At 43.1% G+C, this 20,518-nt stretch overlaps 1 protein-coding gene across 3 annotated transcripts in view; it reads right to left on the bottom strand.

Moving 5' to 3' along the window:
- LOC109042926 (lachesin) overlaps positions 1–20,518 on the bottom strand; it is a 305,146-nt gene that overhangs the window by 90,929 nt on the left and 193,699 nt on the right. For all 3 annotated transcript variants that reach the window (XM_072301570.1, XM_072301568.1, XM_072301569.1), the window contains one exon: positions 7,650–7,778. In XM_072301570.1, coding sequence (XP_072157671.1) covers positions 7,650–7,778 — 129 coding nt within the window. The remainder of the gene's footprint in view (positions 1–7,649; positions 7,779–20,518) is intronic.

Genomic DNA, 20,518 nt, shown 5'->3' with positions numbered 1-20,518 from the left:
TAGCAGTAGAAACCTTAGTCGGCGCCCTCGACTTAACAGTCTGCAATGACCCGTCCTCGCCACCCACTTTCGAAAACGCCCAAGGGAAATCGTGGATCGATCTCACCCTTTCCCGCGGGGACGTCACGATTGATAACTGGAGGACGTGTGGGACCGAGGCGGGTCGCTTCATAACCAGCCACAAACTCCTCCAATACGAAGCGGAGATAAACCGCGCACCACCCGGACAAGGGTTTCCAAACCCGGGTACAGCACTTCCCCAGCTGAGTAAGGCCAACTGGGGAAACTTCCAAGGCCTACTAAAGCCTTTCGAAAACAGGAGGTGCCCGGAGGGCGCCGACGAGGCGACAATCGACCGCGAGGTAGACGACTTCACTAACATCATCAAAAGGTCCACTAAGCAGGTAACGCCCCTCGTAGAAACCACACGCAACTCCTGGTGGGACGAGGAGTGCGAGTCGAGGAAAACGGAGGTCCTCAGGGCGCTGTCTGCAGCCGGCAAAGCCCTGGGAAAAGGACCTTCTCTGGGCCAGAAAAAGAGACTTAGAGAAAGATTACCGGGACTTCTTAAAAGCCAAGAGGCAAACATATTTCTCTAATCTCCGCAAAGAGTCCCTGGACAAATATGGACCCTGGGGAGTCGTCTACAAAGCCGCTTCCAACAAATTTCAACACAAACATCCACGGGCAGAGATTCCGACCCAAGACGCCGACCCCGACGGAGAGGCCCAGTCGATGCAAGACGTCCTCACGGCAACTCTACACCGCATGATGCCAGACGACGATGCACCCGAGGACGAACGGCATGCGGCGGTACGGGACTTCGTTGCGGTCGGCCGAGGCGGACCCTCCTGCCCTCAGGTCAGGAAACCTCGACAGCATAAAGCAAAGCAGTGAGAGTTCACGCTTCGCACCATCGCGCCTTCAATTTTGCAGACGCAACGCAGATATCCATCAAGCACGAATAGTCGTATCTCTGCGCCGCACTATGGAACGAACAGGGTAAAACTTCGGACATGGAATGTTCTCTTGTTTTGCATAATGATGTATGTTGTATGATATGTTGTATAAGATGTACGATGTATGAATTCAGTGTCAGTTTAATGATTTTGTCCAATGAGTTTATTGTGTCAGCAGAGTTGAGCAGAAGTCAACATGAAGTAAGGAGCAAGCGTTGGCCACTTCCGTTGCCCTTAATCTCTCGAAGCGAAAATATGAGAGAATGAGAGTCATGTCCATTCAAGATGGACATCATGTCTTCCCCTCTCACTACCAGATAAGACTTGCCAACACTGAGTACTATCCCCCAAAAGTTCCATAAAAATCTCAGAGACCTACGCTGAAATCAATCTACAAGCGCTTCTGGATTATACAGGTCAATGGATACTGAAAATCATAGAGTGTGACAAAGCTGACAGGTAATTGAAATTAACCACTAAATGGGGTGGATGGGTCTGGTCAGGTTATCTTTGAGCAGAAATTCTCACTAAAAGCTCCCGACTCGTCTATTTTTGCTATTCACTTTTATTTCTCTAGGATCGTTGTTTGAGGATAAATTAATTTAGGAAAATCCACGCCCAAGCTCTACATTTTCTGTAGGCCCTGTCGCTTTGAATTCGTGCAGGAAGGTGACGAAATAATTAAAGCAGAGTACGATAGAATGACCCAGGAAATAGAAAAATTAAGCCCTACTTAACTAAACAAGCGCGTGGTTAGGTTTTTCTTTCAATATGTGTGTGACTCATCTATTTTTGTGATATAATTCCACACCCTGTTGCCATGTCGTGCAAGTACATGCCATGTAATGAGGTATAACACACGGGTTCACGGAACAAACATACTTTATTGATCACGAGTAGTCAAGATCGTCTTACAAGCTCACAACGTCAGGCCATCTATGTACTCCAAGACCCCCGTCTACTCGTCCACACCCTGTTGCCATGTCGTGCAAGTATATCACACCTTCCTCTTTAGGGGGTGACATAATCTGACAAGTATTTTGGGGGCTTTGGGTTTCGTTGAGGTTGTGATCGTGGTGGTTGATTGGAAGCTCTTGGTTCAAATGATAAAGACATTAAAACCAAGTTAATCAAGAAAGGGGATCCATCCCTGAGTGACGTGGTAACAACCCTACGAGCAGCTGAACTGGCAGGTACTCAGGTCAGAGAAATCATATCACAGTCAACAACCGATGTCTCCACAGTTGACTCACTTAAAACCTCAACGTGTACAAGAAACCTGCAAGACCCCCGCCTACTCGTCCACACCCTGTCCTGTTGCCATGTCGTGCAAGTATATCACAATTTTTGCTTTTCACTTTTGTTGCTATAGGATCGTTGTTTGAGGATAAATTATTTTAGGAAAATCCACGCCCAAGCTCTACATTTTTTGTAGGCCCTGTCGCTGTGAATTCGTGCAGGAAGGTGACGAAATAATTAAAGCAGAGTACGATAGAATGACCCAGGAAATAGAGAAATTAAGCCCTACTTAACTAAACGGAACCGTGGTTAGGTTTTTCTTTCAATTTGTGTGTGACTCATCTATTTTTGCTATTTACTTTTATACCTCTAGGATCGTTGATTGAGGATAAAATAATTTAGGAAAATCCACGCACAAGCTCTACATTTTCTGTAGGCCCTGTAGCTTTGAATTCGTGATGGAGGGTGACGAAATAATTAAAGCAGTGTATGATAGAATTACCGGGAAATAGAGAAATTAAGCCCTACTTAACTAAACGGGAGCGTTGTTAGGTTTTTCTTTCAATTTGTGTGACCTGACGTTTCTTCTTCTGTCCTTAGCCGCGGTCTCGTGAGGTGAGTTAGCGTGGTGAAGACGCGCGCTCGCGGAGAACAGTCTCCGGCTTTCGCGTGAGTCGTGATCCATCGTTCTTGAGAGTGATCGTTAAACGGCGTAATCGTGTGTAGCGTTCAGTGATTTAATTTTGGGTGACTCGTGTGAGTTTTGCCAAAAAATTGGCGTTTTTCGCGAATTTTAAGATGGCGGAACCCGGTCGTCGGCGTGATTATGAGCGATGCGAAGCCTGGCTCACCTGAGGCTTCCACCAGAGCCATCTTTTATATATGTATTCACTGTATAATCACTGTCCTCCTATTGTGGGGAAGGAGGACAGTACTATATTAAAATAACCTTTTGCCTAGGGGTTGCCCTATATAATAGGGCTATCAAAAACCAGCTCAGAGAAATACCTCTCCAGCCTGGAAGAGATCCTGCACAAAGATCAACACATAGTACATAGTAACAGGTAAAGATACGATCGCACACAAAGATCGTGACGGAATAGAGAGATCAGGGCAGATTGTACTTGGATATCCTGTCACCCGAGTGACCTCGGATGTCTCTTCTATAAAGAATTGTTTATATAATGTTTCACGTGAATTCTTTTTCATATTAATTACTTATAAAAACCAGTACTAAGGGTGATTCCGCTGTCATAATTTGTTTAAGAGAATTAATTATGTGCCACGATGTGTATAGTGACCACGATTTGTTAAAGGACATGACTATGATTTCGGCATCTTACAATGTTCGTGTGAAATCTTGGACGGGTATATTGCTTTACGTACGAAACGTCTGAAAAGAGGAATCAAGGAATCCTACTTTCTCTGGTGAAGATAAGATCATCCTGTCAGCCGTTTTAGCCTTTTCGGTCCGGAGGGAAAGTCAATCGAGATGGGTCATTCTGAAATGTATACACGTGCCTATTAACTATTCGTATTTTTTTTATCTTCTTCAAATATTTTAAGAAATATATATTTTTGTTAACTTTATTAAATTTGGGACCATAAATTCAAATAATATAGATTTTCATAATAATCATTATTTGATTTTCGTCTTTACCGGTTTTACAATTACAATTGCTTTAATCCATCATCACTTTCTCCCTGATGATGAATGGTCCCTACTATTTGTATGTTTACAAACATAACGCCTACTAGCCCAAAATTTTATATTATTTACCTATTTACTTGTTTTATCGACCCCAGTGAGTTTGGTTAACACAAATATGAATTCAAGACCCATCATGAATACCGGAGCCTTTGCGTCAGCAGACAGACCGTTACACCCACACCCATTGGCGGATCCAGCAATTTGGCAACATTGTCTTTTCTCCCTTTAAACCTATGGAAATGTATCGATTTTTGGAGGGGCCATGTGCTCCGACAAGTATCGGTTGCAGGGCCAACAATGTGCGAAGAATACATCGACCGAATGGGAAATAGCCCAGTGAGCACTGTACTATATGACGGGTACAGATACGTAGCCGTCGTTAGCAGGAGCACAGCGGGCACTGTCCCGCCATCTGTCCTCTCTAATGTATGGAATAAAATCAGGTCGCATGCAGGGGCGCATGCCTCTAATTTGTTTATTATTGTGAACAACTTGGTGCACATAAAATTAGAGGCCCTAGAAGAAATAACCGGCATCGAGGAAGGAGTGATCAAACGATTAAAAATTATTTTACAGGTAGAAAATTGCATTATCCTCCTTTCACAACGCTTATCTAAATAATGTTCGATAAAAACACTTATCTTCCTACGTCATGATGCACTAGGATTCGATTTAATATGGCACATCAACGTTCATTATTCGAACTTTTGATGTAGTGGAGAAGAGAAGGTAAATAATTAATCACAAAATTTGGAGAACGTTTGAATCTTGTACATATACCAAAGCTCTGGCCCTTTAAATTTACATCTGCTCAATTTTTTCATTATCATTATTTTGGCATTTTCATTCGCTTATTTACTGGTTATAATATAATGTCGATTTCTTCTTCTTTTCTTTTTTTTTCTTTTTTGAACGAGAAAAAATAGCGTGGGATAATACCAATAGTGACGATACCAGAATTTTAGGCTCTGCGCCCGTGACGCCTTGGAGGTCTATGATTACGGAATTTACAGCGTTTTAAAAAGATCTTTCCTTGCGAACATGCGATGATGTACATCCAAATTACAGCTTTTTTGGTGGAATTAAGGTGAGATCATACTGCGCGTAAGGCGAAATTTTGCAAACTGAGGAAATTAGCGCGTAAAGTGAGGGAGCCGAAACTCTTCCACCCGCACTTCAGCTGGGCTGCCCTTAAATGCCGTAGTTTCAAGGGCGTTTATTAATTATGCGACTCATTTAAGCCCCCTCGTGACAATGTCGTCCTCTCCACCGACCCTGCTCGTGCGACGGGCTGTGGGAGACTCCGTCCGAATTTCGGACCCTCAAAACGAATAACACTGCCTCGAACGACTTGGATTAAACAGACGTCAAAAAACAGAGGAGCTTCGTGGACACTGAGTTATGCCGATGCGCGTTTTTGCAATGATGGCAGCAATGCGCTGTTTTCAAGCCTTTGAAAGAGCCATTTTCTGCCGAAGGAATTCTATTAAATCTAAAGAAGATTGTGAACAGATAACAGCGATGTTATTTATCGCTGGCTTACTGTATGTTATATTATTGTTTCATATTAAATTATCAAACCGACGTTTTAGGTCCGCGACCACGTATTTAAAATCTAAAATCTCCACTTATACTTTATTTTATGGAGAAGAACACTTCAAAATTATTCCTTGAAGTTTTCGCAGAATTTTCTTCGCACGGTGAAGACCTATTACGGCAGATTTGAAGCATTGCCGATGAGTGGTTTTCAATTTTTTTTTAAAAAAAAAATAAATAAATAAATAAAAAATAAAGAACGACAGGAAGTCTTCATCGTCACATTCTGAGATAATTGGTTTCGCTTTAAGGTCATCGATTTATATTTATCGTCATTTTTGCTTTCCTTACTTGCAGGTCAGTGAGAGTTAATCTGCACCGAATAGTAGCTCGCGACATGAGTGTATAATGATAGATAACCCGTCAGTTTCTCCAGCTGTTTCTTTGCCTGTATCTCCGCCTATCTCTCCCCCTCTATGAGGATAATTTAAATATTTTTAGAAGAGATGTAAAATTATTTGTGTTAAGTCGATATGATGATTAATTGATTCATCTTATTTATTTATTTAATTTCTTACTTACTTACATTTACATTTCTTGTTTATTATATCTTCTGTCGATTCATCGATCTTGTCCATATTTTCCCTATAAAGTTATCAAAGTATGTTCAGCCCTGGAAGTTAAGTTTTTCTTTGTTTTAAGCAGTTTTTCTATCTTTCGGCAAATATTGTTAGATGTAGTTTCATGTATTGTATGCATTAAATGTGCTACGCTGGCCACAAGGAAGACATGACCAGTTGGTCCTATCGTTGCCAGCCTAAATAAACTTTCTTAAATCTAAAAATCCCCAAAAGCCTTCACCTACCTCCTCTCCCAGGAGGAGAGCCCGCTCTATTGTGTTTTCAGCGGCAAAGTAGGCAAAGCCTCCTCCCCCAATGAACAAAACTCAATTATCTCCCGTAAAAAATTAAACATTACTCAATTTCATCCAAATTTTGTCCACTGAGCGAAGCTCAACTATCCGATAATCTGCACTGCGTTCAGTGTCAAAGGGAGGCTAAGCAAGATAAACAAGACGAATATACATCGGTTGTTGGCATAGAATTATGCTCGACACGATTTTTGCATTTTCCGGCCGCGCGGTCACTCAGTATCCACCAGTGGCGAGGCGTGAATGATCGATCATCGATAATTACCCGTTGGAAGCTATGATAAAGAATCGATGAATAAGGTGCTAGTTGCGAACACCCTGTTTATCGATACTCATCACGTTAGGCTAGCCTACCGGATGTAAGCAGCATAGCCTAGCCCCTATGATTTGAACGGGAGTTATGACTTTACTTCCGAAGGTAGAGAAAGTGGAAGGCACCCGTTCCTACTTTAAGTAGAGCCAAATTTCCACTTTGACTCGCGAATGAAATGTCAACTTTTCCTGCAACGATTTTCGGCTGCAAGTCAAGATCTTAGTGATTTAAGTATTGCCTGGATCTTACAAACCGATGGGAGACTGAAAACTTATCATTAATAACTGAATCTTAACTAAATCCAATAGACATTGTATACCTAATCGTCTTTATTTGTGCTGCTTCATGTTAATTTCGGGGTAATCGGTACTGATGATGGACTTAAGGTGCGTAATGTACATTCACGAATAGTCTCGAGGGCTAGAAGATATTTAGTGACACAAGTGTTGAGGACGTAAAGCTGCACTATGACACGGGAAATGCTCGTATTTGCCTAACACGTAATGATACACGCTACAACGTGGCAGACGACCATTTTTCGTGTGCAAATAAGGCCATCGTTTCACGTGCTCAACACTGGGGAAAAAAAAACACATTCGATCTAGAGTCCAGAGTCTTAAAAACATCGACAAGAAAAAATACTCGTGATTCAATTAGATTTAAGCCTAAATTAAGAACCAAGCCTCTTAATTTGAGCGAATTTCCTTTTGATTTAAGCTTAAATCGATTGATTCAAAAGTCCTTCTTCTTGTCAATGTTTTCAAGGGTCTGGACTCTAGATCCAATGTGATTTTTTCCAGTGAAAACTTGTGTCACAAGTGTATCATTGAATGTACTCTGGCTCACGGACTGTCATAATAAAAACATGCTGTAAAGGCAACATTTCTCGATACAATTTAAACAAAAACAAAAAAAAACCATACGAGTCGTGACGAGATGAGAGTGGCGTGAGATACTTACAATGGACATTGACGATTATTCGTTTGCTGACCGTGGGCTGGACTCCGTTGGCGGCTATGCAGAAGTAGGCGCCCATTTCCGAGCGACTTATTTTGGTCAGATTCAAAGTTTCGCCCGGATAGCTTTTATCTGAAACAAAGTAGCTCGACATCAGTGACCGAATGTTTAATGAGATCCTCAAACAAAGTTCGCGGCGCGGTAGATTTTGATTAAACTACGGCTCCGTCCGTGCTCCAGCTTCTCAAGTTTCGATTCGAAGTCGTGCTCCGCTGCTGCGCGGGCCACCATCGGCCACTTTTATCCGACGACCCAAGACAGATTTCAAGATCGCTCATAGTCCGACGAATCCGAGAAATTCCTTGCCTGACACCCAAGTTTTCGGAGTCAAATTCGGTTACTATAGTTCAACATCGGGTTCGGATTTTGATGAGGAATAGTAGACCACAAGACAGTGGAAGCAATAGAATGATAAAATACATGTATCCTTATAAAAAAGCTCACATAGAACATGTTGGACGAAACGCAAACTTTCAAAAGTAAGGCGTCAGTGAAGAAGTAAGGTTCTTATTTTGTTATAACGGAAAAAGGTGGTAGGGATTAGGCCCTAAAATTGTGGTACCATCCTAATTTGTTGGATAATATAAACATTTCAAATTCAATGTGGTGCGCAACTCTCCTGGACAATGTATTGTAATATACTGAGTGTTCTTGGACTTCCTTTCTTATTCCAGAGCGTATATTCAAAAGTATCGAAAAAAATGCGTAAATTGAGAATTTGAAAGGTATACAATTATCATCAGAGTATAGATACCGCGCGACTTAGCGGAGGTTTATGCACGTCCTTAGGTCCCTTTGTTCCCTACATAATTCCTGAGAAAGCCCGTTTGAAGAGCCTGCAACCCTGCTGCGTTTACTTGTAAAATATTACATTGTTTTCATCCTGATGCGACTTTATTGTTCCGTTAAGTATAATCCTCTTTTCCCCCCCGTCAAAAGTTAACCAACTCGGAGAGCAATGCTCGGTGCAGACAATGAATCTCAAGTTCAAAGTGTAGCGGAATCACTTATACTTTTCTGCCGTACTTAGCGAGAACCTCGTATCTTCGAGTGGAAACCCTGTGCAGATACGAGGTTGTAGCAGAGTGCAGTGCTTTCGACGTCTCCCTCGGGAGCTTCATTTGTGCCTCTTGTTTTCCTCCTTCGATGACGGTTCGTGAAAGAAGTAAAAATTAGCCTGTTTCGCTTGATTATTGTTCTGCGCCTCCTTGTCTAGCCCGTGAGAAGATATTTCAGTCGCTCCAGTAGCAAATATCAAGAGTTCCGAAGAGATTATTCTTACCGTTGCAAGTTACGTAAAAATCCAAAATACTCTGACTTTACGGGCAAAATCCTCCGATACTACTACCAAAATTTCCTGTTGCATGCACTAAGAAAAACAAATTCACCGGCTATATGTAGACACGACGTCCGTTCCGGCCGTAAGTTCCGGGTGCAACGCCAAAAAATCTGGACGCAGTCATTGATCAACTTTCAGATTTTGATTCAAAAACAGAGGAAAAAGGGCTAAAAGTGTACGTTGACAAAATCAACAAAATTGTTGGTGTCTCATTTCCAGAGAGTATACTTACCCAGCTTTAAGTTTTCAATTGGTGAGTTGCTTTTCCTTATTCGTACTGCTTTCATGTTGCCAAATGTTACAAACAAAGTTCAAAAATAAAAAAAAAGTGGGCGGAAATGATAATCGGGCAAAAGTTGGCGAAAATGATAAAATCGCGAAAAGTGGGCGGAAATGAAAGACTGCCATGTGGCCCGTAGGTACGATTACCGTGGCCTGAGTTTTTCTTCAGTGATCAAAAATGCCGAAAAATTAATTTTGTAACCCCTTTTTTTCTCGTAAACGGCTCAATATAATTTCGATTTTAGAAGTCCATTGTCCTTAGGAGGTCGTACGGAACACCTTTAAAAAAAATCCACATTGAACCGACGCCGAATTTCTAAGTATTCCGTGCATTCTTCTTTCAGCAGAAGGCTTCAATGATTCTTCGAGGTTTTCTGACAGGCATTGTTCCACAATCAAAGTAGCGTAATGCACTGGCAACTCAGCAAGTTGGCAACAATTTTTCCCTGCATTTAAATCTGTTGAAAATATCGATTTTCGGTACGGCAAGTTGCCTCACCAATAATCGATTCTTTTATACTAGCATAAATGGGAGGAGACTGTGTTGCCAACTTTCAAGAATCGCAACTGATGAAATGGGGTGGCAAGACGTGCTTCGCGATCCATCGATTGATCTTCCGTTTAAACCTGTGGAAAAAGATCGAAAGACAGGGACTTCACAACGAACACCTTAAAAAATCATTCTTTACCATTCCTTCGAATGGGTGAAATATCGGTAAAATATCATTCACAATTCGCAGGGTTGCCAGCCAAATTATTTTTTTCCATTCCCTGACTTTTCCCTGACTTTCCAATATTTTTCCCTGACTTTTAAGTATGGATCTGACGCAGTCTGTTAAAGTGAAAATGAGTCAGTTGATCCCGCAACGCGAGCCCGAGACCGCCCGCAACGCGAGCCCGAGACCGCCCGCAACGCGAGCCCGAGACCGCCCGCAACGCGAGCCCGAGACCGCCCGCGCCTAATTCCACGAAAAATCAGAAAAATCCCTGACCAACACCGAAATTCCCTGACTTTTCCCGGTTTTCCCGGTCGCTGGCAACCCTGTTCAAGGCACAACAACTCCAAGACCATTCCGATTCCGTCCCGATCTAGCTCGATCTCGTACTCAGCTTGGATCATTTGAATCGCCCGAAATCAGGCATGTTTGGGGCACAGCTTTTGAGAATAAACTTCTTGAAGGAATTACTGCTGCACCACTTATCTCCCGTTACGCGGAACTGACTGAACCCATGGTTATTGGCGTTAATATGTACAAGCGTCTCCCGAAGATTATCCATAAAGTCTTAGATGGCACTGCATGGATCTCTGCAATATGGAGTTGGACTAGACATCAAGTCCTTCGACTCCTCACTTCAACCGCGGCTTATGAATGTCGCGTTTGATATCCTGGAAGATAATATCGACTACACAGGTTATTATGATTGGCTCTCTTTCCAATTTTCACGAGAGCACTTTGTTCGACGCCCTGTAGTGATGCCCGATGGCAGAATGTGGGTTAGATAGCTAGGTTTAGCGTCGGGTAGTTACTTCAAACAATTCGTGGGTTCGATCTGCAATCATATCGGAGTATCTTACGCACAATGGACCAGTAGACAAGGCACGAATTTCAGCATTCTGATACACGTTTCATAAGCAAAATTTTACGTAAAACACGATGCGCAAAACGAAAATTACCGAAATTAACTCCTTATGAAGATATTTAATGATTCTTGATGCGTGAATTCAAACTATCCGCTCATGAAAACTCAATGCTCTACGGGACTCACATCGCGCGCTAAATGCTATCATGACAGTCTCTGCGATATAAAAATCTGGCAATACCTACCTTAATCTTGACGCTTTAGCTCAGCTATAGCAAGTTGTTTATAGTTTGAACAGCACGGTGGGAAATGAACATCGCTTAATTGAGAAGCTTGCTGAAATCGTTGTAGTGCACGATTTGACTCACGTAGAGCTTTGTGAGTTTCTTGTGAGCGGGCAGTTCAAATTCCTCGTAACCAATGTGAAATAAAAACGTTAATATCTTTGTTAGGAGTTGATTTCGGTAATTTTCGTTGCGCGAGTCGTGTTCTACGTGAAATTCTGGTCAAGAAAGATGTATTAGAATGCTTACATTCGTACCTTGTCTAATGGTCCATTTAAGATTTACCGAAGTTTCTTCAAAACATGGGTACTTGGTGATGACTCACTATTTGATATCCCAGAAGAACTCGACCCTCCCGACCTGAACCTCTTCGCTCACCGGCTCGCAGTACTCGGTCTCACACTACATCCTGAGAAACGAAACATTGCATTGCGACCATCAGACCTCGAATTTCTCGGCAGCTGTTTGGTATGGACACGTGCGGAGAATGGCAGATAGTAGGTTGCCCAGAAAGGTATTTGATTGGGTTCCTCCCGGAAGGAGGCGGCGTGGACGTCCAATAAGAGGTTGGCGGGAGGGAGTGGAAGGGGAGATCTGCTGGTGTTATCTGCCCGATGATTTGTGGGAGGATCGATTCCGATGGCGATTTGGAGTCGCAGAGCGCTCTAGTGCGCTGATGTAGCGGCTTAAAATACATATATATCATTCGCGCTTCGCCATTAGTGAAATGTATTCCTGAGAATGAAATACATTACTTAACACTTGCAGCGGGGTGTAAGCTACAAATTACTGAGGAGTTTAATTAATTATTAGAAATCTAAAGCTCAAACGAAAGCTGTCGCGTCGTAGGTAGCTCGGATAGTTAGTCAATCGCGCCGCCGGTCACAAAATCTTGTTTGGATGCTTAACGACCAGTAAATGAGCTAAGCATAATAAGATCTACCTAAACAGCAAGTCTCACGTCAATATTAAACCGAGTATCAGCGCTTTGAAAAATTCGGATTTAATCGACGTATCTCACCGGGGTAGTGAGGCAGCCCGGGGTTTGTTTCACACTTAGTTTCATCAGTCAAGAACGACACACATTTGCATTGGTACTCACAACCGTGGGCAACGTGGATGAAACTAAGGTGGAAGAAACCGAGTTGGATGACGTCATAAACAGAATTTTCAAAGCTCGCGGTATCTCGGTTAATAATGAACTGAGACTTGCAATTTCCGACAGATTATTATGTTATAGCCTGATCAATACAAGAATTCAAGCATCAAAACATGATTCAGTTGACCAACGGCAACCGACTCAATCGGGGTTTCCTGACTTTTCCATTGATTAAAAAATCCCGGTAATGATGGGCGAGTTGGCAAGGGCCTGGTCGCATCGTCGGGCCGTGTAAATTTGCCGGGCCGGAGATGCTGAACATGAAATATTCCGGTGCAAGGATTTGGACGGATTGCACGAGCGGGAACATTAATTTCCGCTGAAGTGCCCTCTATCGTATAAAATGCGAATTAGCAACCGCAGCAACGGCACCCGAGCACGGAGCCTCGGATTAGCGGGGCCGGGTTTTGCACGGCCTTCGATTTTTATTTGTCTCGCCAGAGCCGCCCCCCTCTCTATCCGCCACTGACGATAATCGACCCGTGGGAAGGTCACCCGTTTTTCAGGCTTACGACGTCGCGTGGTAGAGCACCTTCACAGGAAGAGAATGGCCACTGTGAAGGCTCTTAGGAATAAACAAGAAGAAAACATGGCGGTGACACTAGGAGGGAGCACTGGAAAAAAAAAACCGCTTGGATCCAGCGTCCAAACTCTGAAAAACATTGACAAGAAAAAATACTCTTGATTCCATCGATTTTTGGGTTGGATCAAAAGGAAATCCGCTCAGATTAAGAGGCATGGTTCTTGATTTAAGCAAAAATCCGATTGAATCAAGAGTGTTTTTTCTTGTCAATGTTTCCAAGAGTCTGGACTCCAGATCCAAGCGACTTTTTAATCCAGTGAGTGGTTGAGACAGGGTGGGGTGGTTCTTACTTTTCGACTTTTCATAAATCAAAGGCCTGGTCCCCAAAAAAATGTCTTTTGGTGTGAGGTGAACCTAGAAAAATTTCAGTCCGACCGAATTATCCTATCTGAAGTGGTGCCGCCGTGGTCAACAAGTCTCCAGGCGGGAACGTCAGATTCTGGACAATTGTGTTTCTTTCGACAGAGCACAGGAAAGAATTTCTTAAGCCGCCTTGCGCCGTCCGCAGCGCGCATAGTGCACCAGCCGCCTTTCATTAATACACTTTACCTGCCGTTAAGAGTTAGTTCAATGATTACTTCACACGACAAGTGTGTAATTTTTAAAACGTCGAGAATTAAGAGGAAAAAATAAAACAAAATTAAACGATATGGCGAGTATCTCCGCTAAAAATCCTAGGTTCGCTAGCGGGCCCGCCCGCCGAGAGCGCTGCGGCATGCTGTCAGCGCTAAACGCGCACTAACGCCTACAAACCTAAGGGGATACTTCAAGCATTGCGCAATGCGTGAAGTATCCCCTTAGGTTTGTAGGCGCCAATGTGCTTTTTGAGCTGGCAGTGCTCGATCGGTATTCTGTCATTACGCGCGCGATTTTTTGTTTCACCAACCACCAATGTTCCGTGTAAAATCGAGAAAACACCTACACAAAGAATCGATGTAGCGAATTCCTGACGTATAATTGCAATTTTAAGTATGACAAAAGTGAAGTGCAATTTACTGGAACATGCTATTTTAAAATCTTCAAAATTAATTTAATTTTAAAGATACCTTGTGGAATTATCGGCCATCCCTAAAGTTGCATCGTTGTATGCTGGTATAAGACAAGTAAAATATAAAATAACACACAAATAACATCTTCCTCCAGGCAGCGGAGACGAATATACGGTTTCCCTCCGTCGGATAAAATCCAAATATTCCTTAAAGAAGGACGGAGCCCCGGAAGATCATCATTGTTTTCTCTCGTCTCCTTCCCGTTGAGCCCCGAACGGCAAAGAAATATCATCGGTCGGCAAGACGTGACAGCGACTCGTATCGCTGCTCGCGCGGGGGTTTCCTTTTTTTCAGATAAGAGACGGATGGTGTGGGGGGGTTGGGGGGCGCGGAGGGGCGACTTGCCCGCAGATATTTTATTTCATGCTCCATTTTGTTATCCCCGCGACTATCACTCGTGGCGAGCTCCGAGCGGAGAATCATGTCGCATCGGGACAAAACGTCGCCCGGCCGAGAGAGGGACGCAACTAAACGCTGAGATGATCCCAGAAAAGCATTAGGTTACACGGAAAACAGGGCTCATCGCTGAAAGAAGTTACGCCGTATGTCGGGAGGGCGACGAAAATCTCGTGGAAAGGGAAAGGAAAAACGGCTGAAAATGCAGCTCCGGCCACTCGTGAGCTTCGAGCTTGTCGGAGAAAAAACGCGTATCTAGTTCCCGGCGCACATTGGATCGAGTCAATAGAGCACTGGAAAAAAACACATTAGATCTAGAGTCCAGACTCTTGAAAACATTGACGAGAAAAAGGACTCATGATTCAATCGTATTTTTGCTGGAATCAAAACGAAATCCGCTTAAATTAAGAGGCTTGGTTCTTGATTTCAGCTAGATTCTGATTGAGTCAACAGTACTTTTTCTTGTCGACGTTTTTAAAGAGTCTGGACTCTAGATCCAATGTGTTTTTTTTCCAGTGATATGGGACATAATTTGGAAACTTTGAACGCTTATAACTCCGTTTATACAAAACTTTCAAGTTCTATAAGTCATAAGTCGTTCCATTGGATTCCTCGTGAAATACTTTTTCGAGAGCACCCCTTGAAATTCAAAATGTGACGATACAAACATCAAAATTTGAAATTTTAGTAAAAAAAATCATGTCCGACCTCTCCCATTGACGCGATCCACTGTGCGTCGTTTCGAACCCTCCTCTCCTATTTCATTTTATTCCAGGAGAGCCAACCGACACAATTGCTGACAAATTTTGCGATACATTATTAGACAGAGAGGGATCATTACCGGAGTTTACACGGAATGACGTTGAGTATTTCTTCGTTTTAAAAAAATAATCGAGACGGAAGTGTGCGGCGTCGGAAAGCACGGTACGCGTTTTTACAGTTTTACCGTGGTCGAGCAGTTTGTCTCGCAGCTGGGAGTCCTTCGTCGACGGGATCGACTTATGGGCATAACTAGACTTTGCGGTGAGCCTTGTTATACACTTAATTCCACGCTTTACTGGGCTCGCATTAAAGTGGAGTCGACGTCCGAGGAGCGAGGGTACTGCATCGCCCGGCTGCGTTTTTGTCCATGAACCTGTGGCCTCACGACTCACGACGCCATTAATTACCGGACATGCCCGGTTAATGGTCGACCGCGAAAGCTTCTTTAATCGCGGTCCATTGGTCGCGCTTGTTTCTTTTTCGGACTTGGAAAGTTCTCTGTCGGGCTTTGCGCGCGGTTCTTGGGTTAGGAGCGACCAAATGAAGTCAAGGAGTGTTTTTTGTGCAGAGAGGGTATGTCAAACGTTCGAATTTTTGAGAACTCTATTGGAAGAACTAAGATATCTTGAACAGTTCAGCGGAATTCACAAACAAATTGTAAATGTGTGGCGCGTTTTACAGGCTACGACTTTCTTCTACGGAGAAAATTAAAAGAATTACATAACGCCGTAATGTGGATGGAGATACATAGCTGCCCCCCAAATGGACGGAGTTAAACAGAAAGGAACCAAGCCACATCGGGATCGAACCGAGAAAACGAGGTTTAAAGTTTGGCTCCTGCATAAGACTCAATGCAAACAATGAACTTAAAGTTCAATTTCTGCATAATTTTCTCCAACAAAAACTTTGAATTTTTGGCGATAGATAGTAGAGTAGTGGTTGAGTTCAAAACCACTCATAATTCAATTTTTTCCAAAATGTGGGTTGGTTCCTTTCTGCTTAACTCAGTTCAAATGATTGTAGCTCCCTGAACAACAACATCACCCTTGTGTCTCTCCTTCTTTTGTCCATGTATAGGAGTCAGAAAATTTTCTGAATGTTAGAATGGCTTTTTCATAATGTTATGAGCCGATGAACTTTTTTTTTTTTTTGTTTATCGGAAGGTTAGCTACTGTTGTGAATTTCGAACGATTTTGACAATTCAACTGTGATGTGGTTTCATTTATCCTATTGCGTCTTTCACAGTTCGAGCAACCATCGCGAACAATCAGACTACGTTTCCGGCCTTTTATGAAAGAGAACAATTCTGCAACAACAACAAAAAAATGTCCAACAACATCTAGTGAGGCCGGGTCTCGACCGGCTTCTTTTGTTTTATCATAGTTTGACATAACACTTTTTGTGTTGTGCTTTCACGTCCATTACCCACGATACCGACGTTAGGGTACGTTACAATGGCTGGAGTACCTACGTAGGGAGAGTACGGACACCTCGAAATATGTAGCTCTTAGTGCCCAAAAGGGTAGGTAACCTTTGAAAACGAAAAATATCACTGTCAAGCTTCAGACTCCAATGGCAAACGAAACTGGACGAGAAAATTCATAGGTAAGCATTCTTCCGCAAGAATGAGCAAGTTTATGCAAAAATCAAGTCAGATATGTACTTTACTAACGACAGTTCCCAACGATTGACAAAAATCACCCTGGATAATTTGAATTCAAAGGTTGGCTGCCTTTTTGGAGTCCAAGAGCTCCATTAACCTCAAAATTTTCGACATGTCTATACTCTCCCTATAGACAAAACAAGGAGGCCGCAGCCCAAGCGCAGAGAAAGCTTAAATCAGCAATGGAGGCCCACATAGACTCTCTGGGCATTTCCAAGCCCACCGCAGCAGTAACCGGGAGCCCCAAGATCTCGACAATAGAAGTCGAAGTGCAACAGATGGGTATCGACCCTCGGCTGTTCTTCAGTAGTTCACATAACATTAGTGTTTGCAACAATTACATTGAACAAAACAAAAAGTATGATGGGAAGTATATACATTATAATTGGTCATGGGATATGCTCAGCAGGTTTATTCTACATGGCAAACATCATAAATAAAAACTCTAAGTCTCGGAGAATCATTGTTAACAAGGGCATATTTTCAATAACTCCTGCAGCAATAATGATGTGGTTTTTTACATGTATGGGAAATTCTCCAATGCCCTCCTCAATTAATATTATGGGTGAGTTTTTTTCATTTAAGTCAATTATTAACTGGTCTAGAACCAACATAACAATTGCTCTAATAATAATAGTTATATTTTTAAGATCACTATATAGAATTATTATATTTTATATTGCTACTCACAAACAACTGTAAAGTCTCCACTGCGCCTCAAACGACCTAAGTTCGCCATCACCATCGGAACACAGACAGACCCCTGCCCCAGAGGAGAAGGCCACCCGCCCTGCTGCCTCCTCTGCCAGCAGGACCTGATCTACCTTGCTCCTACGCCCGTCCGACCAGTCACGGATCAGGCCCAACCCGAGCCCGTCGCTGTCAAACCCGAACCCATCGCAGAGCCAGACCCCTCGACGAACAGCACCTCCGGATGGCTGTCCAGAAAGGCAGCAAAAGCCCCACATACATGGTGAAAGTGGACCTTAATATTGGCTTAATGTGGGAGTCACCGATGCGTTGTTGAGCGGTGAACCTTAATATTCGCCGGGCCGACGATTATTAAGGCTCACCGATGGTATTCTGAATCAACGATCACCATCCTCTGCCATCCTCTGGAGGATTGCTCTGCGTTTGGTTTTCTCCCGGTCGTGTAGTGTGGTCAGTGGAGTTTTTTTATTCATTTTCGCATGCGTTTCGCAATTTTCAGTCATTAAAATGTCTTTCATCGATAGGAGCAAGAACGTGAAGAGAACGGTCCTACTTAAAATTATGCCCAAGCCGGGTAAATCATGCAGGGAGTTGCTAGCAGGTAGAGCTGGTGTGCACGATGACAAATCCACGAGGGTAGTGGTTCAGCCCAAAAAAGTTATTTCTGAACCTATGAACAATAATTCACCTACCCAAAATAATCATAATATGTTCGGTTGGAATTTCTTTCATGGTTGGAAATAACAAAAAACAATCAACACATAACCTTCAATATTCACGTGCACTTCCAGAATTTTAAAAAACCAAACAAGTTAAGTCACTGTTGTATAAATATGTTCACTAACCCATTTGAACTCTTATGAAAAATTTGTATAGGGCCTCTAGCTCGGCAACAATGCTAGGCCCTGCCGATTTAATCGTGTAACTGCTGTTTAAAGTGACTTTGAAGGTCACCGCTCAACAACGCATCGGTGACTCCCACATTAAGCCAATATTAAGGTCCACTTTCACCGTGTATGTGGGGCTAAAGGCTCAAAAAAGGTCACTCAGGCGTGCAATCAACCATCATCTCAAGCACCAGATTTGACATGCTCTTTCTCTGTCTTTGTTTCGTCGCGTCGGACGCGGCCGGTACCCTAGAAGGAACCTCCCTAAGGAGGTACTCTAACAATGGCCAGAACTGTTAGCTCTTATTTGATGCAGGACGTTCATTTCGTCGCTCCTCTACACGGAGAAAAAAACTTCGTGCGTGGGACCTGAAGTTTAGGTCATATGGATCTCTGAAGTTTTCGGATTGAGCATCAGAACACTTTAGGTCCAGCTGCTGAGGTCTGGATCACACACCTGAAACTTCAGTTCTTACATCTGAAGTACTTCGGTTTTCACGTCCGAACAATTTCGGTTCTCACATCCAAAAAACTTCGGTTCTCACATCTGAAGTACTTCAGATGTAAGAACTGGAGTTTTAGATGCGTGATCCGAACCTCGACAGCTAGACCTAAAGTGTTCAGATGCTCAATCCGAAAACTTCAGAGATCCATATGACCTGAACTTCGGGTCCCACGCACGAGGTTTTTTTCTCCGTGTAATACAAGGGCGTATCTCGATTTTCGCATGGGCTCCAGAAAGTATGGGTCCATACAAAAACCAGGGCTCACGTGGGAATCGAGATACGGCCTTACGCGAGATGACGAGGATTTGGCAACGGAGCGCGGAGTGCATTCTATGTTCACGGTGGACTGGGCTGCAGGACTCCCTCGGCCCTCCGTCGACCCCCTCGCTGCCCGGTCGGGCCTCGCGTTTAATGTTTTTATTTGCGACTAACAAATTATCTTGCCCCGGTCCACAATGGCCTACGGGGAGTTTCAATTTCCTGGCCGCCCCCTCCTCGCGGCGACTCAGCTTTGTTTTATGCGGTGTCACTCGTCCCCGAATTAACGTCATTAAATCTTCCGAATGGCCCCGGCAAATCGATCAATTTCACACCGGGCGCGGGGCGTGAATAAAATTAGGCGCACCGATTCAGGTCTGCGCGTTCGAGGTGTCTGATTTGGGTCTCAGAATTCCCTGCGCTTGTACCCCTGGTTAATCCGGTGAGAATCGTCCGCTCTGCATCTTGCAATGGTTCCGCACGGATGACCGTCACTTTTGCTTTTTGTGGATAGATTCATTCTCTTACATGGGGAGGCTCTCCTTTCTAAGAAAGTCTCTGATTTGGAGGGACTAAAGATAGCCTCCGAACTGCTTGAATTTGAATCTTCATCTCATCTGCCTTCTCTGCCATGCTAGGGAAAATCGCCGTACGAGCATTCGAGAGTTTCCAAATTTTCTTCAATAAAATGTTTAGTTTGGAGGAAAGTTATGAATATCTTTCCTTTAAATCTTCAGAATCTTTGGGTGAAATTCGGAACAAAATTATCTGAAAAAATGGGAGGAAAATATTCACGATAAGTTTACCAGGAAATTCGCGTTTAATCAAAGAAAATTTGGTAACGCCTGAAGGCTCATGCGGCGTTTTTCCTCAGTATGGGAGTAGACTGGTGTCCCAATTTTTCCAAACAATAATCGAAGTACAGAAGTGTCACACTTGGCTGGATTGAAGTCCTGGTTACAAGAAGGTAAATGACTGAAAACCCCCAGCAGTGGCAGGGAGTCTCAAATATTCAGTAAATGATGAGCGTCCTTAAAAATCCAAAAGTTGAAAACGACACAGCTGAAGGGGGTGTGAACTTACTGAAATATTATTCACGATCCAAAACAACAGAAGGGAAGCGCGAGGAAAGACTTTTAAAAAGAGAGAGGAGAATCATCGGCAAAAAAATCAGAATTTTAGAAACAAATCGCTCAAGAAATTATGATTGCTCTGTTCCTTGTAGGCATGTATTCTTAGTACTAATAGTTATGGGATCTTGCTTTGTATTTGACGTTTCTGATTTAATTGAAGTTAATCAGTAGAAGCCTTAGCTAGGAAACGGATTTTCATTCACACTGGAAAAAAATACA

Source organism: Bemisia tabaci, chromosome 6 (assembly GCF_918797505.1).
Source record: "Bemisia tabaci chromosome 6, PGI_BMITA_v3".
Classification (NCBI taxonomy): domain Eukaryota; kingdom Metazoa; phylum Arthropoda; class Insecta; order Hemiptera; family Aleyrodidae; genus Bemisia; species Bemisia tabaci.
Note: the sequence above shows the minus strand (reverse complement) of the source record. Positions and strands in the feature narration are given on the sequence as shown.